The sequence below is a fragment of the Anser anser genome, assembly GCF_964211835.1.
Source record: "Anser anser genome assembly, chromosome: 4".
Lineage (NCBI taxonomy): Eukaryota > Metazoa > Chordata > Aves > Anseriformes > Anatidae > Anser > Anser anser.
The window spans coordinates 59,552,240-59,579,567 of NC_139724.1; the positions used below are offsets into that span (position 1 = coordinate 59,552,240).

The 27,328-nt window shown below is 37.7% G+C and overlaps 1 protein-coding gene across 1 annotated transcript in view; it reads left to right on the forward strand.

Annotated features, from left to right (window-relative positions):
• SEL1L3 (SEL1L family member 3) overlaps positions 1 to 27,328 on the forward strand; it is a 37,792-nt gene that overhangs the window by 8,944 nt on the left and 1,520 nt on the right. The window contains exons 4-23 of the mRNA XM_083835709.1: positions 613 to 734; positions 1,996 to 2,111; positions 4,354 to 4,409; positions 5,289 to 5,421; positions 6,086 to 6,218; positions 6,965 to 7,111; positions 7,489 to 7,694; positions 9,389 to 9,568; positions 10,713 to 10,832; positions 11,446 to 11,586; positions 12,707 to 12,769; positions 14,854 to 15,030; positions 16,611 to 16,738; positions 17,402 to 17,485; positions 20,540 to 20,630; positions 20,741 to 20,825; positions 22,886 to 22,995; positions 24,271 to 24,398; positions 26,028 to 26,130; positions 26,225 to 26,297. Of these exons, the coding sequence (XP_083691835.1) occupies positions 613 to 734; positions 1,996 to 2,111; positions 4,354 to 4,409; positions 5,289 to 5,421; positions 6,086 to 6,218; positions 6,965 to 7,111; positions 7,489 to 7,694; positions 9,389 to 9,568; positions 10,713 to 10,832; positions 11,446 to 11,586; positions 12,707 to 12,769; positions 14,854 to 15,030; positions 16,611 to 16,738; positions 17,402 to 17,485; positions 20,540 to 20,630; positions 20,741 to 20,825; positions 22,886 to 22,995; positions 24,271 to 24,398; positions 26,028 to 26,130; positions 26,225 to 26,297 (2,396 nt within the window). The remainder of the gene's footprint in view (positions 1 to 612; positions 735 to 1,995; positions 2,112 to 4,353; positions 4,410 to 5,288; positions 5,422 to 6,085; positions 6,219 to 6,964; positions 7,112 to 7,488; positions 7,695 to 9,388; positions 9,569 to 10,712; positions 10,833 to 11,445; positions 11,587 to 12,706; positions 12,770 to 14,853; positions 15,031 to 16,610; positions 16,739 to 17,401; positions 17,486 to 20,539; positions 20,631 to 20,740; positions 20,826 to 22,885; positions 22,996 to 24,270; positions 24,399 to 26,027; positions 26,131 to 26,224; positions 26,298 to 27,328) is intronic.

Consider the following 27,328-nt stretch of genomic DNA (forward strand, 5'->3'; position numbering starts at 1 on the left):
TCTTCCTTTTTTTTATTTATTTTAATTTGCACTGCTCCATAGTTTGATCATGCTCCACCTTTATTTATCCTTTGATTCAGCTCTGTGACAAGTATTCGTACCTATTTGTACTACCCAGACGTTCACGTCATTTTCACCTGCTCCTCCCAAGCACATTTTCACAGCTGTTGGTTAGTATAGCTTGGTAGGCAGAGCTTAGTTTTTACTGGCTTCTACAATTGAGATCACAAGAATGTGCACTTGGGGATTTTGTACTGTAGTCTGCATGCAGGAGGGTGGCTCCAAGTTGTCTCAGCTGCTTTTTCAGTTCCCTGTTGATGTGGGATCTGGCAGTAGCTCTGATTCACCATTCTGGAATTGATTCAGATAACACTCCCTTAACTCTCCTCTCATGTCAGTACCACAAAAGTGCTCGGTTATAAGGAGATCATAGATGCAACAATCTTACATAGAGTTGCTCTGAGGGTTTTTAGTGCGCAGGATGTGTGCTGTTCTGAAGATTACATGTGTGAATACAGTTGGCTAAATTAAAGTGAAATGCATGTTTTTCAAATTACGTAGGGAGATTTCTCATCAGGAGTGGATTTTTTTTGTTTATTTTTGCTCATGCAGGTTCACCGTTTCAATCTGGCTGTATTTACTGCATCACTGTGAAAAGGACTTGTGTGGTATTCTGTATTTTATTGATCCAAAAGAAATGTATGGTACTCCTGCTGTATTTCTAAGTGAGGAAGGTAAGGGATTTTATTAATGGCCTTCAGAGGGGGTCTAATACAGCCTTTATAGATTTGTGCCTAGGAACAACAGTTATAAATATATTATCAGCCCTACTTTGTGAAACTGATCTCGTGAAATGCTTTTTGACTATAATGTCTGAAGAGTCATGTTTGAAAACTGAAGTGTTGAAATTGAAGTGGTATTTTAATATTGCTCCCAATTCTTAGATACCTACTACATGAGATTTCTTGAGAATTTTGAATAGCCTCAGAAGAAGTTCAAATAATTTAAGTTCTTGCAGATGTTGTGATGTTCAAGAGCATAGTCTATTTCCCACTCCAAAAATAAAGGTTGAGGTAACACTTAGTCTAGCAACACTTACAGTCGAAGAACATTCCTGCCAGAAGAAGGCTCTTCAGTCTCTGAAACCGAATGAAATTCGGCAGATGGGAGCTGGCTGGCAAGCAAAAGATTGCAGAGTTTTGAAAGTGCACACCTGGCTTTCTCATTCGAGGTTGTTTTTTTTCCCCTTCTTTGCAAGTTTCACTGCTAATCTCTTCCTCTCTACTATTTTTGCAGTTTCTATTTTCTGTATCTTGTTACCAATTTAGATAATTAATCATTAGAACAGTTGGCATAACACTGCGGCGTGTTTTCCATTATCCATTGTATTTCCCTTATGAACTGGATGTGTTTCTTAGAAGACAAAACAAAAATAACAGCTCCCCTGGGAGTGACTAGCTTGGTCTGAGACTTGCTTGGAGAGGTTCTGGGGCCTGCATTTTTCAGTGGTAGACTAGGGTATCAGAATAGTCTGTTCTGTTCGTACAGGTTCAGACTGTGAGCCCAGCTTCTGCAGGTCCAAGGAACAGGGCTTAGCATCATCCTGTACTTGGTCATCATGCTCTCACGTGCTAACAGACGAGCACTGAGTAAGATACTCATGTGCCCTGTTTCCCTGTGCTGCGTGCTGCAGTCACGTCTAGTTTTTTGAGATCAACAGATAGGTTTAATGTCTGTCCCTCAGACAAGCTGGTTTTGATTCAGCGGTTTCACGTGGCAGTCTGTGCATTAGCACCTGAGGTGCATAACTAGGATTTAGAACGCGTTTCCCTGTGATTCTGTTAGAGTTGATGTGTTGCATGGTGAGTCCCCAGATGTCTGTTGATGACAGATGTCTGCTGGTGGACAGAGTCACTGTGAATAATACATTAGAAAATCCATTCTTAACATTTCTGTGGTGTTTATGGTCTTTTTCCTCCTTTGTTGCTCTATCAGGTTGCGTGCATATTCAGATGCACCTCATTAGAGGAGATGACCTTGCAGTGAAAACCAGCTTCAGCCTTCCTCTGAAGCAGTGGTTTCGACTGGATCTCTCTTTTAAGGGTGGACAGGTACGTGTGCTACTGAATCACCAGATAAAGACTGAAATTTGTCTAATTTGTTTATGCCTCTGACAGATCCCTTAACAGATCTCTCAGGTAAAGCTAAGAGAAATAGTATAATCTGCACATGCTCACATAGCAAAAGAATGAAAAATCTTACACTAGAAATTGGCCACAGATGTACAGACTATCTGACGTCAGGAAGTCATCTTAGATGCTTAAGATAAGTGCCTAGAATTACTGCGTATTCAGCAGGTATCCTGGTGCACAGTTGCTGTCTGGCAACTTTATTGACTGTATGGGCAACCAGAACTCCTGGGTTAGATACTTTATCTAGATAAGTTACATAGTGCGAATAGCCCCCAGGGACTTTGGACTCGGAGACTTGTGCATTTTTATTATTCTGATATGAAAATTTAAGTGTCTGGCTTCTGTGTACAGTAGCATGCCTCTTGTCTAGATGTTATTGTCAGCGTAGCTAAAAGAAAGCATGTGTAGTTTCCAAGTTTTGCATATTTGACAGAGCAGCATAGGATTGACTGCCATTAAAAGACACAAAAAATATTGCAGTATCCCTCTGTAGTAGATAAAATACATAATTTACATTTTGACAAATCGCAATTGTTTTTCACAAGAACCTTCCAAAAACAGCTCGGAAAACCATTCAGTCTCCCTTCCTGAGTTCTTGCCTGTACTTACAGCTATTAAGATATTAGGGTGTGAAAATAATCAAAAACCTTATCAGTCTGCTTTTCTCAGCTTCTTTCTCCTCGAAAATGGTTGAATAGATTAAATTCTGAATTGTAAAAATAATTGCTAATAAATTGCCAGAAAAGCTGAGGCAGATTTAAATTATGAGGTAAGTGACCAATAAAGCTGAAACAGTGCTGTGCAGAGAGAGTCCAGTCCAGTCTAAACTACTGCTATTCCTTTTGCATCCCACCTATTTAAGCATGTGAATGGTGAGCTGATTGATTGGCTTGCAAAAAATGAAGTAGCATTGTGCATTAACGTGCTTTTAAATGTATTGTTAAGAGGAGAAGTGAAGGGAGGGGTTTGTGTGCTCAGAACTGTCTTCTGCTTGTTTAAATTGTAGTTACTAATTTAAGCTCATGGGAAGTGGAAGAGCGTATGAATTTTGGAGGCGCAAATGCAGAAGTTACTGTCAATATTGATAAAAGGTTATATTAGTCTTGCCTTGTTGGGAACTCGAGGATTGCCTGTACAATTAGATTAAGAAAAAGCATTCTTCCATGAGAGAGCAGAGTGAATATATTCAGGCATGAGATAAAACCAGTGGTTAATTAATTTCCGCTTCTGGACAAAATAAGGGAGCTGAAAAGAGTTTAACGAGCACTCTTGTGGCAGGCAGAGGAAGTAGAACCAAACTTAAAAACATTTCAGTACTTAGATCCAGTCTTGGGACAGATAAAACTGTGGTTCGGTTACATCTTATTGACAGGTATTCCTGTAGCAAGTTTTTAAGTGCTACAATCCTACAAACGTGCACAAGAATCTTCTTATTCAATTACTTATTTCACTTCCATTGATGAGATATGCTTAGACCAATGTGATCTTATAAAAATATATATATATAAATTAGGGAAGGCTGTGAGATTGAGGCATCAAGAAATTAAGTCAGATTTTAAGAGCACTGAAAGATGTGGATGAATCCATAAGGATAGCTAGGCACTTGATAAAATTTTGCAAGGTTGTTTTGTGAGTCCTTAGACAATTTTTTAAAATAGCAATGTCTATGAAAACCTCATCTTGTCATCCTTTTCAGTCATCCTAGAAATTCTGGCACTGAAAGTCTCCTGTGGGAGTTGAACCCAGACTTTTTTTTTTTAATCATGGCCTGTTACATTAACTTTTTGGCCATTCTTTACCTGTAGGCTACAGCTACTTGAGATGATCAAATTTATCTTCATTACATAAAAGGAAAACAACCTTTCACAGTTTGGAAGAGTAAAAGCTTCAGCAAAGTATAAACGTCTTATAACTGAACACAGGGATGAAATAGCTGATGTAGGCAACATCTGTGCTATTTTTGTTTCTCATCATTGGTCAGCACAGACAACTGTCCATGTTTCCACTAAGCTTTCAAGACATAAATCAGCTATGTGACACCATCCTCTTTAGCACGGAGGAGATCCAACATGCTGCAGCTGTAATCTTGTAAACTGAGTTAAAGTGACTTAATAATGTGTAATATTTAGTCTACTACAATTAATACTTTGTGTTCTTTTAGATAGAAGTAAGCAGTGTTGGGAAGAATTTGAAAAGACAACATCATCAGTCTTTTATGTAAGCAACATTTTCTGTTTTGCTGAGTGTGTGTGTGTATGTTCAGGTATGGAAAATGGTAGGATGACAACACAAGTCTGTAACTGAGATTCCAGATTTTCAAAATTTCTATGTTTTTTTTTTACTGTCTACACTCTCAAAATGAGCTTGTTTTACTGTGATGACACTGAGAATGATCTGATCTGAATAATTTGGTTAATGCCATGAACTCATGCTGCACGGTCTAGTACTGGAGTCTGATTCCAGAATCACAGATCCTCCCACTAAAAACTGATTAGGAAGATCAGTGGTATTGGGATCACTCTTCAAATGAAGTCTTGGCCTTAGTGAAGTCAAAGGGAGTTTTGCATGAAGCAGCTAGGATTTCACCAGTGTATCTGCTTTGCTTAGGTAGATAGCAAGATTTTTAGTATGGAAACCGTATAAAAATAAATTGCATTGAAGGCTTCGTAGTTGGGCTTCCTCTATTGTGGTTTACAAACCAGAGACTGTAAATTTGTAGATGGTAACTCTAGGAGACAAATTTTGATAGGCCAGTTTTAGAGAAGTGCAGGGGAGGGATGGAATTGAAATCTTTGAGGTTATTTAATGATGCATAAAACTGCAGAAGAGTCCTATGGGTCAGCAAAATAAAACATTCTGCTGCTTTACTATTTTTGTAGACAAGGTGTTTGTTAAATCTACTGCAGAAATCATCATAGTAAATGACAAAAGTGGATTTTTAGAGTCGATTTCTTTAGATGGAAAAAGAAAAAGATACTGGTAATAAATTTAAGGCTGTTGGTTACTGAAATTCTAAGTTAAATTTCTTTTTTGTTTTCTTTCTTTCTTTCATAATACCTCTTGATAGCCAGCTTATTTCTCTTTCACGTTTTCAAGTTTTAGGGAAGATTTCTACTACGATGACACTGCTGGATATTTTGTTCTTGGAGGCAGTGGATATGTCAATGGTATTGAAGCATTCTTTGGACCCGTGAAATACTATCGGCTCAATGTGTTGGACACAGAACAGGTAAACAGCAGCATTACCTGAGAATGTTTAAATATTAGCAGCCAGCCAGCGGTACTTCACCAAGGGAAATTTCTTTGGGATCATAAGAGCGTTCTAGGCAGACAAACACAGGACTTTTTTTTTTTAAACTGAAGCTCTTACTAAATGATTAACTTGCTATGACGCATAAGAGAACTTGGGAATATATAACCAATATACAACAATCCGTTCATGTTCAAGTCTAGGAATGTTAGTTACCACTTCAAATGTTAAAAGATAAGACTTCTAAAACCAAGTATGTAAAGCAATGTTCCCAAATTTGTATTTAAATAAGGACTTACTGTAAGTATTGCTCAGTTTTCTAGAGTTTTCAGTGATACAGTATTGAACACATTTGATTAATTTAAGATTTTGTTAAAGCTGGTGGTAAGCACACAGGCTTCATCTTTTTTTTTTTTTTTTTAAAGTTCATCTGTTGAGTTACGCTGGCTATTTGAAGCCATAGTCTTTTGTGACCAGCATCAGGTTGCTTGGCACGTTAACATGATGTGCCAGATAAGCTGACAGTAGTAAACAATCACTTTCCTTTTGTTGTTATTTCCTAGAACACTTCTTTCTCACAAAGTGTAGACAACAAACAACAGATGCTGTACATGACATTTATTCATCATTTGCCTTTTTCTAGATTTCTAACCCTCTTTATGACAAAGAAACAGCGGAACAAATTGAACGCTACTATGAGAGATGTATGGACATTCAAGAAGTAGTTTATGAGTACAAACATATTGTAAGGCAAGGCCAGCTAGCACAAAGAGATTGTAAGTATCCATGAGAAATGAATTTAAAGCTGTCGTCTTTGGAGACCTGTTTTCTTTCCTTTTACCACATTCTGGCTAATGATCATCAAAAGTAAATTTAAATTTGGTCATATGAATAAAAAGAAAAGGGCAATTTTAAGAGTTTAATCTTGTTACTAGTAGCTAAAACTGGTTTTGTTCCTGCAGAAGCTTTTGTACAGTGGAATCCAAACTTAAATCATGTTTGTCATTTTTCTTCTCGAATAAGACAGGTACGCAAAGGGACAAAGAAACGTTTCCAAGTTTAAATGGAAGCTATTCAATTACCTGTCTTCTGTTTCATTACCAAATTACTCTAAAATCACTTGGTATTTTAAGCCCTTTCCCAAAAATGCATGCATTTTTGCTACAGCGTCTCTTCCACAGTCAGCTAATATAAAGCAATTGACAGGCTTATACCAAAGCACTTTAATCAAAGAAGAGTATCATAGTCTAAATGTGTGCTGAACAGGAACTTGTGTTTCCAATTAGAATTTGATTACGTGCATTGTGGCAATATTATGGAAGAGAATAGAATAAATCTTATGTATTTTTAAGCAGCTTATGCTGTCTGTATCAGTTTTCAATACTGCTTTGTGCTACAGAAGTGTCCATCTTGTCCATGAATTTTTAATGTACCCTTGAAACATCTTTGTTCTACTGGAGGCTTGTTTACAGAACAGCCAAGTCAGCTTTCATGTCTTACTTGAATATTCTGTTTTCTCAAGGTTACTCTGAAAACTATTACTTAGAGCAGCTTCGCAAATATGGAGAAAAGTCCAGATGTGATGCCTTCATGTGGGGAAAAGAATTCAGGGAAAAGTACCACACCTTGTTCAAACTGTTGCAAGAGATGGATTTCAGTGCTCCAGATGGTAATCATATTTCATGTTATTGTTCTGAAATAACTTCACAGTATATGTCATTTAAGTTGGTGTGCTTTGACTTCAGTTCATGTTTCATGGATTTTTGTTTTCACATCATCTGACTTAGTAAAGGCTTCTATATTGCACTGCAAACAAAGGATGGCTTATTATGTAGAAGGAAGTAGAGAGATGTTTTCAGGGGTTAGTTACTTTGATTTTGGATTTTTATTCACCCTTCCTATTCAACAGTACCTAGGAATTTGGTTGTCTGTATTGAGAATACCTTTCAGCAGGAGAAACAGCAGAATCTGATTCAGTTGTATCGAATCAGAGGGGAAATCCATTCCTGATTTTAACTCTGTCCCATGTTGTGTTTTTCTTGTTAGAAGATGAAAGTGATACAATTCTAGAAGTTGGCCAGAGGATATTTGAGAAGGTTGCAAAGGATTTATCCAGTGCTGATGGCCTAAGCAATATGGGCTCCTCTGTCCCTTTCTTGGTGGATTCCAGTTGCTGTGGATACCATAAGGCTTCTTATTTCCTTGCAGTTATATTTGAAACAGGGCTCGGTGTGCCTGTGGATCGTACAAAGGTAGTATATTTAATACTTTTCATTATGTGAAATTGATTACCTTTAAAGGCAAGTTAAAACTGGGATAGATTTAGGATCAGTAGAAATAAAAAAATGTGAAATGGCCTCCAGATCCCTTTTCAGGCTGCAGCTGAAATCATTCTCTAATACTGTCACTCCTAAATAACCCAATGTCACTGAAGTCTTAATGAAGTCCTTATAGCAGGGAAATGAATGATTTAATAAGACCTAAAAGTGGTGGCAAGGTGAATGGCATGGAATGTGCTTCTCTTCCCAGTTGCTGAGGAAGTAGGATGAGGGAGTAACATTCAAGTCACCCGTAGCCCTTTGTAGATGGGTATGAAAAAAATCTACCTTCAGGCAAATCTCCTGAAGTGTAAAGGTTGCATAGCAGAGTCAGAAAAGAAGTCCCATGGTACTGTGTACAAAAATGTGGCACCGAGTATATGATCAAATTATTAAAGGTAACCACAGTAGGAAGGTTTAGGTAGTTAATGTTTCTGTGGTAGAGACCTGGTAAATGCAATCCGAAATCTTAGCAGTTAAATCTTTGGTTTTAAGAAGTTATGTTCAGTAGTTAAAAAAATACGGCAACTTCTGAAACCACCTAGATTGCTTGTAGGTGTCTAAAATTGGGTAGAGTGGGGAAATAATTTAATATTTTTGGGAACAAAAAAAAACTGACCATGCTTCAGCTGAGCAACTGCACAATATGTGAACTCCAGACTTCTTAGGCAGGTTACAAATAGCTGAAATGTTTCTGGAGTCCATTGCGAGGTCAAATGAAGAGCGTATTCCTCACTGGAAGAGGGCTGTACTGAAAATGCCAAAAGATATTTAACGATGATATAATAGTGTAATATAAAATGCTTGTAAAGAATAACAGATCTGCCTCACGTAGTTACAGGACACTAATCAAAAGAAATCCTGAGAGACCAAGTTGACTTCAGTTTCACAAACCCAAGAAACCTTAGACAGGAATTGTTTTTTATACCATAATTATGAAGTGTACCTAGTACTAATTATGAAGACTAACAAATTTCTTTATTGGATCTGCTTCATATAGTGTAGGAAATAATTTAATACCCAGTGCAGATGGGGCACCGCTGTTTTTATTGCAGCGCAGGTAAAAAATTGTAATACTGTTGAAAGTGATGTTGGCAAATGTGCGGTACCTAGACTATTTCTAGCACCAAATAATGTGTAGCTAGAGGGAGCTTTGTGCTAAAATCTTGTAAGCCACAAGTCCCAACCTCCTCGTCCTGTCAGATCCTTAGGGTAAAGTTTTTACATGGTGTTTGTTAGCCTCCATCTGTTTCCACCGAATTCTGTGCTAAAACTCTAGTTGATGTCAGTAACAGTAGAGATAGGTCACTGATGAGTATAAAAAGTATCAGAATATAATTAACGCTATATTAAAGTGGCATTAAAAATCACCGCACACTTAGTGGTTGCAGTGTAAAGGCGATATTTTAAAAGTAATTAGAGAGTCTAACTTTTCTTTCAAAGCTTTCTTTGCATATAAAGGACATTTCAGCTACTTTGGGATCATGCTTGATGCTGTTACTATGTTTGTTATATAGCTAGTATATCAGCTACCATTATGAACTTTCTGTTCCCTGTAAATCACAAAAATGCTAAATGTGTGAGATGTGCAGTGAATTCAGTCATGTTTTTCTGTTGATTTTTGCCAGGGACTGCTGTATAGTTTGGTTGGTGCTCAGGGGAATGAAAGACTTGCTGTGATGAATCTTGGCTATAAACATTACCAAGGCATTAATAACTATCCAATTGATTTGGAGCTGTCGTATGCTTATTACAGTAATATTGCAATAAAGACATCCTTGGATCAACACACTATAAAAGGGGAACAGGTAAAAGAATTCTAAGTGTATCTGGATTTATTTTCTGTGCAAATGACTTTTCATATGTTAATATTAATTATGTGAACAGGATATTTTAATCTTCATTTACAAGCGTTAACACATCTGATTGTTATAAAATCCCCCAAATTATGTGTATCATTACTTCCTTTCATAGGAGGGGGAAAAACAAATCAAAGTTAGTCTAAAATCCCCAGAATTGTCCACGTGCGTATCTTTTGATAAAGTGTAAGTCTTACTCCTGGGCATTAATACCTCACTCAGAGTTTTAATCATTAATATTACTGGCCATCATTATTAAACATCTGGTCTGCTGTTTCAGTAGCCGAACATCATGAAGTACTCTCAGTACTTCTACCTTTTCTATAATCAAATCTAAAAGATTTGGCTGTTAAATATCTATCGGAGGAGGTAAAGTTACAGCAAAATGACCTCAGAAGTAGTAGCTGAGCAGCAGATAGCACAGCTTTATCTGTAAAGACTACTCAAGGTAGGCCAGTACTAGAATTCTGAAAGAATGATTATTGGTTATTGTACAAACAATAGAGAGATTTTGATTGCTGAAGAACAAGCAGAGAACCACCTAGGTACAAACACTGCATTGTAGGGCATGTCTTCATTAAGCTGTCTGCCAGCCGTTTTTTGTTTTGAGAGAAATTTGTATACAAACTAAAAAGCCTAAAAAACAAACAAACAAAAAAAAGCCTGAAAATCCTATTCCTTTTATTTTAAGTTTAGTCAACAAAAGCACTTTGTGCATTTAAATGCACTGAGTGTGTTTAAAACTAAGATTTTCTTTTGCTGTTTTATTCTATATATAAAAAAAAAATTTATTAGTTTTTATTTTATTAGTTTATTTTTTATTTTATTGGGTTTTATTTATTTTTATTAGTTTTTATTTTAGTTATATTTCTGCATGCTCTTCCAGTGTACAGTGAACTTATGGTTTTGTACTATAACTGGATGTAAGGGTGTCCCTTAATGTTCTGGCCAGCAAAGGGTGGTGAAAATTTTAAAACGCAGAACTGACCACTGAATTTTTAAGGATAAATAGGAAACAGACAACTTTTTCGTTTGAGGGCAGATGTATGAAATCCTTTGTAATATTTTTTTATTCTGTTCACCTACTCTTCAGGCGTTTGTTGAAACTATAAGGCTGATGGATGATGAACTGCTAAAAGCTCAAACAAAAGAAAATGGTGATGTCTTTATGTGGTTAAAACATGAAGCAACAAGAGGAAATGCAGCTGCACAGGTATAAAGTAATACTTTTCCCCCTTCTTGGTTTTATACACACGTTATGTATGTACATTTGTAGACTATATATGAAAGATGCAGAGAAGAGTGAAGCAGAATTTTTCTCTATAAACCCAGAATTACTTATTATTTATAAGCTTGAACTATATCCCTTGTTTTTGTCTGATAATGTCTAGTGACCATGTAAACAGCTATAACAGCAAAGCGAGGTAAAAGGGAAGAGTTACCGAGACTTAGCAAACTCCGTGTCTGATCGTTTTCCCTGGATTTGTATCTGACGTGGTGCACTCAGATCAGCCGCAGTGTTGTAATACTGAATCATTTGCATACATTTACTACTGCCTTTGTCATATACCTCTGCACTTAAATCAAGCCAGGCTTTCATGGTCTATAAAAGGCAACCCTGCTGGAGGTTTGTTATCAGTACATTCCATCACTGGGAAACCCAATGATTATTCCTGATAACTAGTTGCTTCCAAACTATCAAGGACATGTAACTAGTTTCTTCACACGTTTAAAGTCCATTTAAGCCTGCAAAAGTTGGTTCCACTGGAAATTCCGATCTCAGCGCTAATATTTATGGTGTTGGTGTTTACCTTGTTTTCTTTTAGCAACGATTGGCTCAGATGCTATTTTGGGGCCAGCAAGGAGTGGCAAAAAATCCTGAAGCAGCAATAGAATGGTATGCAAAGGGTGCAACGGAAACAGAAGATCCAGTGTTAATATATGATTATGCCATTGTGCTGTTTAAGGTAAGTCATGTTTCTTGTTTTCACTTCAAAAATCATTCCTTAGAAACATTCATGTTTCTGAGTTATCTACAATGATACGTTGTCAGAGTGTGTACAGGTGATTTTGGATTTACTCTGAAAACCAGTCAATAGTTCTTGAGCTGGTGTTGATTTTTACCAGGTATGTCCAAAAAATATTAAAAAGAACAAGTGAAAATGAGTTTAGTCAGTTTGCTCCTAGACAGATTCAGGATCAAAACACCACCTAAATTGTAGACCCTAATTATTCGTAACGGCTTGTCAGCTCAAAATATCTGAACAGGTAGCAGGCAAAAGCCTGAATGTAGAGTTGTAGGTAGAAGTTACGTCCTTCCTTGTAATGTCTTAGAATGCCCTTTATTAGATCTCTAAGTGGGGATTTCATTTGAGTAGGAGTTAATTGTCTCCCGATGCAGGTTTTCTTTTCTGTACTAGAAGCAATAGACAACAGGTGCTAAACTCGGGTCTAACCCCAGCTGAGTCAAGTAAGCGATATCAGCTAAACCGTGTTGTCTGTAAGACAGTCTACAGTATGAAAAATTAGAGATTCTAGTAAATATCTGGTAGATGGTCATCTAATTCCTTTGACATTGGAGGGCTGTTGTCTACAAAATGCTTGCTTAAGTTTTGTTTGTGTTAATTTTGAGCATCCATAGTCTATTTGACCTGTGTCTGGAATTTATTTATATGGACATCATCAGCATAACATCTGTGTATTTCCTCTGGAGGCACTCTGACATCCTTTTTCAGGCAAGCTGAGAGCTCTTATGCATTACCAAATTGTGAACAATCCATGCACCTATTGATACTATTAATTTTTCCTTAGCTGCTGAAAATTAAATGCGTGTGATATTATTTACCCATAAAAATCACATGGATCATATGGTGAAATAATTTTTCCTAGACTGAATCATTAAGGTTTTGTAAAGCTGTGAATGAAGGATGGGCACAAAGCTGCATTTTAAATTGTAGCTTTTTGAAGCTGAATGACAGCTAGTAAATAATGGTATCAATGTTAAAATGCATTTTGAGTGATGTGAATTTTCGTTAGTCTGTATTCTGTATTTGTAAGCAATGATTATTTCATATATCCATTTCCTAGGGCCAAGGTGTGAAAAAGAACACAAAGCTCGCATTAGAATTGATGAAGAAAGCAGCAGCCAAGGTAAAATGCAATATTTTGTCATAAAACTACTATGCCAGGTGCTAATACTAATGATCTCTGCTTTATATGAAATACATATTATCATAATTCTGTGTAAATAATAGTTGGTTTTCCAGTTGCTTTCACCATGAGTGGTGAAAGACTTATTTTTCCTAACTGAGAGACTAGAACACTTAAAATCAGCCAAACTTATGTATGAAAAAGAATTTTCTCTCCTTACGTCTTTTTGAACTTGATGATGGTTAAGTGACTTACAGAGTGAGTAGTTTATCCGAGAGTATGTTTTTGTCTCGTGTTCCAAAGCGTTTTGTTTTAGACCATGCTAAAAATGTTTTTTCATGAAAGCGCCCACCCAGCTTGAGTTTTTGACGTGCCAGTCTCTCTAGGTGGATGTTGGTGAATGTACAAAGGCCGTACTTGCTCTCTCTGGACATCTCTCCTATGTCAGGGAGAAGATCTGGATGTCCCAAAGCCTTCTAATTTTTCCATGGCTGGGGAAAACATTGACAGGCACCACAGAGAGGAGGAGCCTCACTCCTTTTGTTGATCTAGTGCTGTCAGATTACCCAGGCCACAATCTGTTTCTTACCTTGCTTTGTATAAATAAATAAATTAAAAAAAAAAAAAAAGCAGTACCTAGGTCTTGGTTACCTTCCTTGCACCAAAAAAACAGAACTAGTTAAATTTCTGATGATGTCTGTGGGACTTCATTATAGACCACCACCAGAAAAGAAACTACTGTGTCTGTCATCTCTTTGAAACACAAGACTATGTATTCTTTTGACAGTTAGGGAAAGACTTTAATAAACAGAATAACTTTCATGATATGACAAATGTCCCTTAACTCGGGATCTGAGGAGCAAATTTCTGGGAACAGCCTAGAGACAACAATTTCCTTACTTTTGCTAGGCTCAGATACTTAAGTTTTTATTCTCCCATGTACATTTTCTATAGAAAAAGAACACCATAATTATTGAAAAGTTGAACTGCTTTTGGATTTTAATGACTAAGCAAGCAACACTGTTCCAATTTGAAAGGAAAAGAAATCCTTTTCCAGAGGGCCTTTGTAAATGCCAGTAGTGTACAGCTCTTACTACAGAGATCACAGAAAGAGACTGCAGTGTAGAAGCTTTTGGCAGACAGTAGCAAGCAAATAGCTTGGATTTGTGCACTGAGATTTTTTTAGGTAGCTTTTACCTTATGACACTGTTTCTGGCAGGGTTCCTATTAAACATCCATTCTCAACTAAGAGAAAATAGCGTGTCCAAACCTATCTATTGGTGCTGAGTAATTTGAACTGCTGGCAAACTTACAGCCACCATATGATCCGTGACATGAGTTTATACAAGGAGACAGTGACTCACTGCAGCCAAAATAAAAACTGTGTCCCAGGAAGATTTTCTCCTTACAATCCATACTTACTGAGTTAAAGATGCAACTTAGTACGTTGCACTCTATTAAGAAGATCTGTGTGGGGCTAGTCAAATAAAATACATACCTGTGTTTTGAAAACATTGTAAAATTCTGTGTTCATTGCTTCCTGTTTATTATTACAGAAATGTTCGAGTTTAGAAGTGTGGGATTTTTTTGATTGCTAATCCTGTCTGGAATTGCAATTATCTCCCTGGTTTTTCTTATCACCTTCCCTTATTTCCACTGCAGATGCACACAAGAATACTTCTCTCATTTAGGCTTTGCAGAGGAAGTCAGTGAAAAATGTTCACAGTTTGTTCTTGTCACCAAGTACAGGTCTCAATGCAGACATGGCTGAGCCTGTAGAATAAGAAGTCACAGGAACTGGGTTCCAGGGCGGAATCATTCCTTAATGAACTGTGGGAGGCACTGAGGGAGTGACTTTATAATCCCTTGCAGTCAACATGAGGCCATAAGGAAAAAAAGTGGGGAAAAAAAGGCAAATCTTTATATATCTCCATCCCAGTTGGAATTTTGATTGGATGCATGTGCCAGGTGTCCAGATAGGCAAGCTCATGAGAACACCCAAAATTGGGCAGCAGGTTGGAATTGCAATGTGACCCAAAGCAGAGTTGATGCATGACCTGAGACTGCTCTTTTTCTTCCCTAAGGGCTTGCCACAAGCAGTAAATGGATTGGGATGGTATTACCACAATTTTAAAAGAGACTACAGAAAAGCAGCCAAACAGTGGTTAATTGCTGAAGAGTTGGGGAATCCAGATGCATCTTACAACCTTGGTGTCCTTTATTTAGATGGGATTTACCCTGGAGTACCCAGTAGAAACCAAGTGAGTAAATATTTTATAGTCTTATTTTACATTAGGGCCCAATTTTCAAATTTTGGCTTCGTTCTTGAGATTGCTGTGTTTATTCTGAGTCATTTTTGGTGCTTTTTGTCACAGAGAAGAGTGTTAGTGGGGAATTCAGTCAGATTGCTTAGAGAAAGAGAGAGAGTGACATTACTCAAATTTCTCAGCTGTGCTTCTGTGTGTGTGTTTGTGCTCCTTAAGCTTAGAAGCAAAGCAGTTGCAGGTTTAGCTCCTACTTTTTGCCACCCTGGGTCAAGCAGACTAGTTTCTCAGCACTGATGACTTCCCTGGTACTTTAGGGGGAAGGATGTTTTCCACAATAGACAAAAGCAGCAAAACCTTGTCCCTGAACTTGTAAACAGCTATGCTGTATTCACATTGCTTCTGCAAACTTCGGCACTGCATTAAAAGACTTTCAAGCCAGACTCACAAATGTAGCTGTTTAATATAATCACGGTAGATGGCACTGTTCTGACACTGTGCCTTTCTGTGATATAGCCCGTTTAATTTTGTGTGTGTCAATAAGAAACATGTATTTTCCCTAACAAGAAGAGTTTTCTTTGATTATATTTCCATTAATTAACTTTGCCAAAAATGCTGTGTGTAGGTAGTTCTCAACCAACAGCACAAGCATAGTGAGGCAGGCTGTGAGAAATGCAAGCAGACCTTGTGCTCGGAGCTAAACGAAGCGTTCAGCACGGCCTGTGGGTTCTGAGATCTGGATGTACTCCAGACAGTGAACATTTCTGCTGCCAGCAGCAGTGCTCACCAACATGTGCTTTTGACAAACATGTTTTCCTTCCCTGGGGACTGAAATACACTGTTCAGAGTGGACTGGTTGTAAGAGTTACCCCTAAAAGTGCCCAGGTTTCTTTATTGATCAAAGCTATGGGAAGGAAGAAGTACTTTGTTGTGGCAGTGATGGATACTCTGAAGTCTTTGATCACTCACAGAAAACAGATACAGATAGTTTAAAAGTTCCTGAAATAAATTATTTCAGGCTGTATGTTGCTTTGGTTTATATTATAGGTTGCTTTTTGTAAGGATAAGATGCGGAGAGTCCCACAGCCCTCCTGCTTTTGTGGTTCTGTCCCTGCCTGCTCAGGCTGAGTTATCTTTTATAAAAGTTTCAGAGACTTGAGAAATGTGGTTGTGCACAGCAAGGTGTACTGAGCATTGCTGTTGCTCTGCAGCCTTCACTTAGGTCTTGCCATTGTAAAAGTCCCAGTCTATGTCTGTTCTCCAGGGTCCCTTATTAATTTCTCTACTAGTACCTAATTTTAGTTCTGTAAAGCTTGTATAATACCAGGTGTCAGATGTATGTTTAGATACTTTTCTATTTATGGTTCAGAATTTCATTTTTTTTAAATCTTTTTCGGGCCTAAACTCTTAAAAAGTTGAAGAGAGGAATTCATTTCACTTATCTACACTAAAAGCAGTTAAAAGTGGTTGGTCTGTGTTAGCCAACTGCTGTTTTTAATTTATGAATAAAATGAGACATGGGAAACAAAACTCATAAGCATTAATAATGTTGCTAGTTGTGTCTTGTTTCTTTGCAGACAGTAGCTGCACACTATTTCTATAAAGCTGCTCAAGGAGGACATATAGAAGGGACTTTACGATGTTCTCTGTACTACATCACAGGAAATATGGAAGACTTCCCTAGAGATCCAGAAAAAGCTGTAATGTAAGGAATTAAATCATTTGTTAAAGGAGAATATGTTTTTGGTCGATTCATTTTGATTATTGATGATTTTTAAGTCCGTAGTCAAAATATCCTTTACTTCATGGTACTTACCACCCTGAGAAAAAAATTTTTCTGCAGTAAAGTTTGATCCCCATGAGTATGTGTATTATTTAAATGACCAGTAGATTGTGAGAGATGCTGAGTATTTCTGGTGGACTTCTAGATGCACAAGTACGTAGGCTCTCCGAGTTGTTCCAAGGGAAATAAAAAGAAAAAAAAACACCTAGTGTGTAACAAAGCAGCGCATATTTCCTTGGTGAGACATGAACAACTTTCAGTGTGGTATAAGGAGACTGATGAGAAATTATAGCACTTACATCACTAAGGTTTTTTGGTTTTGTTTTCAAAATACTAAATAATTTTGCCAAGAAAAAGCACAGGATGTCTCCGGTATGTTCATGGAGATGAATGGGTAAACATGTTCTCATTCAGTCAACACCTGCATGACTGATGCAGCAATTACTGTGAAATCCCACAGTTTATTTTATGAAATAAGTCAGAAGGTGATCCCATATCCTTCGTGTCCTTCACGTCAGTGTGAGTTGGGATAACATTACTGCAGCACAGCTGTTCATATTTCTTTGTTTGTTCTTTTCTCTACAGATGGGCAAAACATATTGCAGAGAAGAACGGTTACTTAGGTCATGTCATCAGAAAAGCACTCAATGCTTATCTGGAACTTTCATGGTATGTTTGTTCTGTTCTCTTCAAGTTCATGTTCCACTTTTTATTACTTGATAGCATGATAAAACAATTAACATTGGGCCATCACCTCAAAAAAAAAAAAATACAAGTAGCAGCACCACTGAAATCAGTGTCAGAACTCCTATTGACATAAAGGGAAGCAGGAGTTTACCTGAAGTCTAATTCAACCATTTTGACAGGATCAAGTGAAAAAAAGAGACTTTGTGGAGTAAAATAGTGTTGCATCTAATTAGAGCCCACAAACTCACATTACAAGTGGCTGTATATAAATTAGTGGAGCAAACAACAGAGGACCCTTGTAGTCCATATGCAGATTGTGAAGGAAGGTATTGATCATCCCAAGGAGCATAGTTAAAAAAATTAAGACAAACTAAACCGATGTGTAAATAAAACTCTCCTGTTAGTTAAGCTGACTGTGTTCTTGAAGATTTTGCCAGTCTCATTTTTAAAGGTAACAGTGTTCTCAAGGGATATCTAGAAATAGGTAGGTTCTTCAAATCGTAGTATAGTGTGGGGTTTTTGCACTAGACTGTGCAGGAAACAGCAGGGCCAGTCATTTTTTTGTCTTCTGCTATCTGTGCTTTTCATCTGGTAGTACTCTTGTATATAACGGGCACTGGATTAGCCAGAGGAATGCCTTTCACTTCTTTTTTCACTCTGTCTCTAAAAACCACACATTGTTTTCTCTCTTCTATATAATTTCTAGGTTTGCATAGTAGACTCTGGTTTATTAGAAAATTTCCTTTCCCATGTGCCTGACCAGGTACCTCTGGCAAGGCCCACACCATTTTGAAATTCAGGAGAATTTCTGAAAGTACGTTATTGAGCAAGTGCATGCTGCCTCAGGACGATGCAGGCAATAGTTGCTTTTGCACTGGGGCCTTTCTGGACTTGATAAGAAACAGTCCGAGGGAAAACCCAAACAATGAAACCATAATGTTTTACTTCACATTTTATTTTTCATATGTCTTTTTAGCTAGCAAACTAGGGAACATAAGCCTCAAGGCAGTGAGAAGTATCAATGCAGCGCGAGGAGTAGTGAAGCATAATGCTGAGATGAGACATGCCTTCTCGCTGTTCATCAAGTTAGCCATAGTCTCTAGTAGTAGGCAAGGCATTTTACAAGTGAATTCACCATGGGCTCAGCTCTCCCAGTGACTTGTAGGCATAAGCACCAGATACTGTACGTGCAGGCACCAGGCTGTAGAAACTGTCACGCGATTAAGACAACAGCCTTTTTAGCCATGCAGGGTGCCCCTGTTAGCACTTAATTAACGCTTTGGACCTAGAAGATACACAAGAAACAGTGGACTGTTTCGAAGTAACCCGTTCCTGGCAGTTTTTTATAGTTGGTCCATCACAGGCATTTCTCCTGAGAGCTGACCTCACTTTTCAGCACTGAAAAATTCTCAGTTACCATTTCTGTACAGGTTCTGGTGTACAACCGGTGACTCTACCCAGCTCACCCTGAATACAGTCCCAAGAAAGTCATACGCACTAGACAGGGCATTCAGATCCCAAAAGGTAGGGCATTAAGGTCTCAAAAGGTCTGGTGTCAGCAGGTAGGAGGAAGAATCTTTTAGATACCCACTTTAGGTGCCAGAGACTGGAAGTGTATGGGGCAGTCACTTAAAAACAGTGGTCTGCTAGTCATATCTCTTTTATTTAAGAGTGTGTTCATGTTGAAATCTTTGCCTCTGAATATTTGTTCATGTATCTTGCACAGTTGTGCATTGTTACACTGCCAAGCAGACCAAATAATACCTGTTCCTCAGTTACTGTTGTTAGCTGCTGCATGTCAAACACACCTATAAGAGTTGAGGTTTGATCTTCGGAGACTGATTCAGAGATCTTAAATGTTTCTTTTCTGAATTGTCCTTTGAGATGTAAGGATCAGAAGAACTAATTGCCCAGCCTAGGTATCCTGGATTCCTCCTTTGGTGCCAGGCCTCCGTTATCCCAGATGGTTTTGCAGGACAAGTACTAAGGAAGAATCTTGCTAATCTTGCAAAAGCAGTTTCGAAACAGGAGGTTACACCTGCTTATTCTTTAGGGGCAACTGCTTTCACAGTTTTGTTTAACGTTTCTTCACTTAAGCACCTACTCCTGAAGTCAAATGTTATGTAACCATGTTTGCTTCCAGTTACGCGAATGAACCCTGAAACTTGCCATAGTTTTAGCTTTATGCCATGGAGAAAGTCATTGGAAGCATGACCCTTCAGTAGGAAGTCTAATAGGAAAAAGGTGCACAACATAGTACGTAAAGTAGCAGGAAAAAGGCTTTTTATTTTGTAACTTTTTTTTTTTCTGAAAGCATAGTCTTCGCACTATTGAGCAGATGAGGGACAGAGAACACGAAAGAGATGCTGTCCTCTGGAATCATGGGCAATGCTGCACTGCAACACTGAAATGCTGTGTTGCAAATGCAACATTATCTTTTATTACTTCCTTTACAGTAAATGAAATGCCTAGAGTGCATAGAGGGACTGAGACTATTCTCTTACATGTTCAAGTATGAGAGAGAATTCTTCTTCCAAAGAGCCAGTAGTCTATAAAGACAGAACAACAAAGTCACATAAATAAATGTATAAAGGGTAAAGCGTACCAAAGATATACTCAGATGAATTTTTGACAGATATGAATACAAGTATGTTAATAATAGATTTTTTTTTAAGTGCAGAGGGAAAGAATCTTTTAAGAATGTTTTTTCCCAAAACATTCAAAAAGTTAATTGGGTTTAATGTCAGTACAGCTTTATCATCAATCTTGCACCTCAAAACAGTAAATGCACACTGGAGCCAGTCTAGGTTCAATGCAAGAGAGAAAACAAAATTCTTGAGATCCAGCAATGCTTGTTACGCCAAGTGCTGACAGTAGATGTAGCTGTTGCATGAGTTCACCAGCCTCTTGTTTTTAAGCCTCACACCCAATTTTGCTCCTAGGTGATTTTATCAATTTAGTTATTAATTTTAACTGTAACTGAAACACTCGTGACTTTTGTTAGGTTTTTCACTAATCTATTTTATCAAACGTTAGGCATGAAGCTCTGCTGCATTATGTTCTAGCAGCTGAAACTGGGATTGAAGTGTCACAGTCAAATTTAGCACACCTCTGTGAAGAAAGACCAGTAAGTAAATGTATTCACATCTCATTACTCTAAAAGGAACACCCATTAATAATAACATTATCCTAATATCTCCTGTGTGTTATAAATGGATTAATTCATTTTCTTTCCAGGACCTAGCAAGGAAATACCTAGCAACTGATTGTGTTTGGAGATACTACAATTTCTCTGCGTCTCAAATCAATGCACCCTCATTTGGTACGTATAAGGAATTCTTCCTGAATTTTTATTTTATTTCAAAAACTACATCTGTTGCAACTTTTGTGTGATGAAGCGAGTTAAGGGAAGAGTAATCCATACTTACAGACTTCCTTTTCAGTGTTTTGATAGGAATATTAGAAAATAAGTGTTTTAAGTGTTGTGTTTCAGCACACCTTTTCTGAGAATTTCCATTTTATGGGGTAACATCAGAAAAGAAGGGAAAAAAGCTAAGCTTAGAGCAGGCCAGACCTTCAAGAGCCTGAGCAATTGACTCAACATTTAAAAAAAAAAAAAAAAAAAGGCAGTAGACTTTAAGAGCTCACGCTGTTTAGTTTATCAAAGAGAAAATCCAAAAGCAAATACGCTTCCATATCGTAATTGAGTCATGAGAAACAAATGAAGGCTAAAGGATTCTTTATCTAATTTATTATGAGTTTTCTATTAGGGTACAGAGTTTATCAACATAGGTACAAATTACCGTGGGGGAACTGAAGGATTCTCTGTCTGTAAAACAAGAGTTATGCCTTTCTGGAAGGGAAGGTTTATTCACATGTAAGTTCCTCTGGTCTTAAATTTTAATACATCAGTGATTTTATTGAGTAAGTCATTTTGGTGCCTTGTAAAGAGTTTTTAAGTACTTCCACATGTTCATCTGATTGTCTCACAAGACAGTTTAAGTGTTTTGTAATAAGCATATGAAAAAGTGCAGTCTAAAAATAATTCAAGCTATTAATTTAAATATGTAGCAGCATTGGAAATAAATACCACATTGACAGAGTCTAAAGCCACAGGAGCCACAGGACCCTGTTAGCTTTTGTGAGGAGTCTGTTGATACCTTAGCAAGGTGCAGTTTTGACCTTATAGATAGGTGAAATCTTACATTTAGAAGCTTCTGAAGTTCATGGGGTGAGACACTGATTCCATTGAAGGAAAAGAGAGAAGACTTGTTGACTTCATCAAAGGAAGGATTTTATTACTCTTTTCACATGAGTAACATAAGGAGGGAGTTTTATTTCAGGCCCCTTTCTGCAGTAGCAGAGGATTGAATCCCCAGTGTAGGGCTTGGGGCTGAGGGAGTCTAACCCTGGCAGCAGAGATTCCCAGAGCTACAGTATTGGTGCAGCGCAGGATAACTTAAAGGCCAGTGCTTATTCCTGGAGTGTTCATAGAACCAGGCTGGAACGACGTGGCTGATATGGTCAAGGGGAGCTCTCCTCGTTATGATTCCCTGCAGTGTTCGTGACCTACCACTCTGCGTCTGTGCCAGGCACTCCGTGTAGTCTTTCTGCCTTTGCTGTTGGGACTGACTTGCTTCCTGGAAGACCTCTGCTATAATCCCGCCTGTTTTTACAGTGGACTTCTAGATAACTGCAATAGACACACAAAGCAAGGTTCAGAAGTACTTCAAACCATTATGGCACAGCTTAGCATGGAAATTTATAAATTCTTTAGCATAGGTTAGTGCAGTGAGCCAACGCTCTAGTCCTTTGCAGCATTTCAACATGAGAGAAAACATGAGAGAAATATATTTGTAAAGTATTTGCTGGGCATTGCTTCCTTCTAGACCAGGAAAACTCTACCCTTACAGTCGTCCTGGGTGGGATTTGATTTGAAACTAATGACATTATCAGCAGCAAACCTCTGTAACTTTTGGGGTGTATTCAGCTACCAAAGAGACATGTACATGACAAGCTCTTGAGCAGCATGTTTTAAGACTTACCAAGTTAGTAAGGCTAACCTGAATAATAAGGCTACAGGTTGCCCGAAGACAGAGTCAGCAAGTGAAGAGGGAACACGGTGTGAAGTCTCTAAGTCTGTTTTTGTAAAAGTAGCAAAATCATTCACTGTATTAATTTATTAAAGAGCAACCATGAGAAATTTCATCCAGAATAAATGTTTTCAGTAGTTAGTCAGATGTGAAGCAGTCATAGAGACAATCAGAGAGAAAGATACACAGCTTTAAATAGAAATATTACTAAATTCTCCGTCACATTTCTGATTATTTGATTCTCTCTCTACAAATGCTTTAAATGACGTGCTACTGGTTTCTTCCACAGCTTATTTGAAGATGGGAGATTTCTACTACTATGGCTACCAGAACCAGTCTAAAGACCTTGAGCTGTCAGTGCGGATGTATGCACAAGCTGCATTAGAGGGAGATTCGCAGGTAGGTCTGCAGTTGTAATGTGTTAATAAAACACCAGAGTTTAGAACAATCTGAAGATTAACCTGAGAGTATTTATTCTGCTTGGCTACATCTGTGCACTGAAGAGACTTCCTAGAATAAGTTAAAATTATTTCAAGGTACCTAGTGAGTCAGAAGGTAGACCTAGAATAGAAAGACGGTCCTAGGGTTAAGGTGTCTTGAAAGCTTAAAGTGAAGAGCCTAACTCAGTGCTACCATACCTTGATGGATTTGATTCTGTTGTGACCTTTGTATTTTTTGTTACTGCAAGGGGAGGTGTTAATAGACTGCCTGAGTTTTCTTCTAATTCTATCCATTGCTATTTTAGGAAATAAACTAGAAGAGCAGTCCATTTTCATGGACATGCCGAGTGTATCCTAGAGTGAATTTTGTTCACTCCACCAACAAAAGCTCCCAACTTAAAATGTTTTATAGTGAAAAGATATATCACGTTACATTACCAAAGACATGCAGCATTTCAATGCCCTGTTCTGCCTTCACATCCTTCTGAAATATCCTAGATGCAATCTTCTGTTCTCCCTGTACCTCTGACAGTGTCTCCAGATAGTATCTTGTATGTGAATTTATCAGAGGTAGTATAGATGGGATATACTTTGAGGATATTAGGACAAAACATGGCTGATAAACTAGCAAAAGAAAGATGATAAACATGAACAGTTATTTTAAAGTATGCAAGCCAAACTGATGGGAAACCCTGCCATACGTCTCCTCTGTGTTCATCTTCATGGCTCTGAAGAGACATGTTGATGCCTAGGACTAGCCCAAGTAGGCAGAAGTGTAAGATTAAGGATTTAAATTTCTTGGAGCAAGTTTCTGCTCTCAGTTGCACTGTTCTGATTTCTGTTGATCTAGGTAGAGGGGAATTAAATGGTAACAGAACAGGAAATTATTCCTGCTTTCAGTTTACATTTCTGTAGTAGATAAAACATTACGGTTTGATTTTGTGGCTGTATGTAAAGAGGAAGTAAAAATGAGAAAGCTCAGATCTTTTTTCAAACAGTTTCTCAGAAAACTGTCACAACAGATGAATGCTAATTCTTTTGGCAGTTTCTGGATTTAGCAGGCTATATGATTAGGAGGAAAGGCTCTCAAAATTATTCAGTGAAGATCACATTACACTAAATTAATTTATAGAAGACGGTTATAATAATTTAGATACTTGATGCTTATATTAGACCTTAAATACACATATGAAAAAACAATGATTAAAACATGTATATGCTTTTCTATTATTAGGGTTTCTTTAATTTGGCCCTTCTCATAGAAGAGGGTAACTCCATACCTTCGTACATTCTGGATCACTTGGAAATTGATCAGGCATTGCATTCTGGTAATACTTCACTTCTTCAGGAACTTTATTATAGGTGAGTCTTTTTTTTACCTTAATCAACATCTTCTGTTTTTCCATGAGTAGCATTTACTTTTGAGAACAGCATCTCCTGTAATGATTAACTTTGTTCTCTGGTATGATTTAAGGCAGGTTAAGGTCAACATGCTTGAAATGCTTTAACTGCCTAAATATGCTGTTATGAGAGACTTGATTGTGTGTGGTTACCTGAAACAGCAGGGACTGGATTTAATGATCCAGGAGGCCTTTTCCAATTCTGTGTATTTAAATTCGTAAGTTAGGCACTGACAATTTGTATACTGTCCAAACCAATTTTTAAGGATAAATATAGCATAATTCAATATGGAATGTAAAAGCATGTAACTGGGATAATAGCAGTCCTTCCTATTGTTTCTGCAAAGATGTTCCAGTGTGTCCGTGCCGCAGGGCATCCTGGCACCGATGTGGCACAGAATATTAGATGTGAGAATGTTACAGATCTGCTGTCTGAACTGCTGTGCAAGTACTGTGCGTGCAGAAATCAGCTGCAGAACTCTGGTTCTGTTTACCTAAGAGCTCTCTCTACCAAAGAGAACTTAGGTTTCCCTTCCCTAGATGAAGTAACGTGTTAGAAAAGCACAGTGGGAATGGAAAGTTTACAGAATATTTGGTGGATTTGTGGAACTGCCTTTCAGATTTTTAAGGAAGGAGGACCTAATGGTTAATATGTATCTGTGAACAAGGAATAAGTGGTGTTTCTTCTGTTTTGCCACAGAGTTGTGACCCAAAAGAGTGGAGATGATACCAACATTAAGGCCTCACTTGTTGATTCATCAGAAATCCACCAAAATTGTTATTCACTGCAGCTAGTCTGAACTTGCTCCCTAAATTACCTCCAATCCACATAAAATTACCACTTAGCTAAGTAGGGCTTCCTGGGATTGTAAGTTTGAACCTGAATTTTGCCTTCACTGAACCCAGCTGGTCTGCAGTGAGAATAAATCCAGAGTGGACAGCGCCACAGTAATTTCCCATCATCCAACACCATGCAACCCTGCTTAGCTTGGTTAAAAAAAATATATATCTTTTCAAGCTTATGGTAGCTGTGATTTAGCCATTTAAACTACCCAAGTTGGTGAAGTCCTACCTCATGGAAAGCAACTCAGCTCACCCTGCAACAGACACCTAGCAGCTAGTCAGCTAAAGCACGCCGAGTGCTGAGCGCGTTATATAATACTCCATTGTTTCTGAAGGGGTTTTTGGCACCAATCTTCTGCATAGACAACTGAATTTTGTAGGCCTAATCTTGATACAAGTGCTACTTTTGTGGATTCAAGTTGACTCATACGAGTCAGAGCAAAGTATCTCGGATATGAGGTTGTATTGTGATTGCTTGACAAGGGTAGCCTGGCTTCTAGCCAGGGTCTCCTAAGGTAGCTAGTTATCGACTCATCGGAAAACAAAAATATGCTCCTAGGGTAAAGTATTCTGTGCTTAATGAGGTTAATCTGATATTTCTCTGAGTTTTTACTACCTGTGATACAGTGATAATAGTATCTGCTTGTTTTTCTGTGCTATTACAAACACACTGGAGATTCCCAGATGACAGGTGCCACAAAATAGCAAAGTAGGACTAATTAGTTGTTTTAATCTTCTTTGGTTGTAGGTGCTGGAATCATAGTAACCAAGAATCAATTAGTCCATGCTCACTAGCATTGCTTTATTTTTACATGAGAGTTCTCTGGAACAATATTTTACAGTCTACTCTGGTATGTATTGTTCTTTTGGCACATGTGCCAAAATCCATTTGCAGCACTACTGCAGCTTTGCACACATCTAACATTTTTAAACTTCCTGCCACAGATATACTTCATGGGAACCTTTCTTTTATCGATTCTGATTGCATTTGCAGTGCACTATTTTCAGACTCTATCTGGTAAGTATTTCTCATAGTAAAACTGAAGAAATGGTATTGAATGGTAATGAAGCAATGTTGTATTCTTTCCAGTAAGAACTTTAAAAAAAAGGAATTCTAGATTAGGTAGAGCTCCCTATGGAGAGCAAGGTCTTTGTCATATGAGTCATTCTTTGATGAAAAGAAGTGCATGAAGTAAGCGAGGCACAGATGACTGGTTTAAGCCTGTCAGTTTCTGGAGAATTTCCCTTGATAAAACCCTTGATTCTTTATAAAAGCACAAACTGTAGGAGACTATATGGAAACTAGTTATATGACTGTATGATTTCATACATTCACACTTTAATATGTGATGAGACTGTGTGCCATGTTATGTATGACTGGATCCATTCAGATACAAGGTGGAAGTAAAAGTGAGGTGCAGAGAGCTAGTACACTAGAGTAACTTAGGAGCAGACGATGCCTCTTCAGACCAGTAAAAGAATGAGTAAATAGTTTGAATCAGCAATTGCATATTCCTCCTGTCCAGAACTAAAGAGTTAGCTCTATGTTCTCTTTTCTGATGGGACACTCATGATTAAGAAATAGAAAACCGAATGTCAGGCTTCAGCCTATTAAAACCCCGTTTTCCTTCTCACCACACTGAAAGAGATGTCAAAGACAAAATAGCATTGCTAAGGAAAGGGGAAAAAAAACCACACCATCACATGCAAAAATAATGAATCATCATTTAAAAAGCATTGCCAGCTTCAGGCAACTCTTTCACTTAAAATCACAAGACAGGGTCTTGATCATTAAGTTGTGAAATAAACATTACCTGTTACGAAAAGACTTTCTTCCACTAAATGTATTTTCTTCAGAGGAAGAAGAAAAAATAATAAACCTGTTTTCTGACATACTTCTGTAATAAAATATAGAAAAAAGTCAGTTTCCAAGTTGCCAACCTACACCGAAAGGGAAAAGGATTTAAAAAATAATAATCCTATCCATAAATATTAAATATAAAAAGATTATTTCCTAGTTAATAGACACCATTTAGGACATAGGCTGAC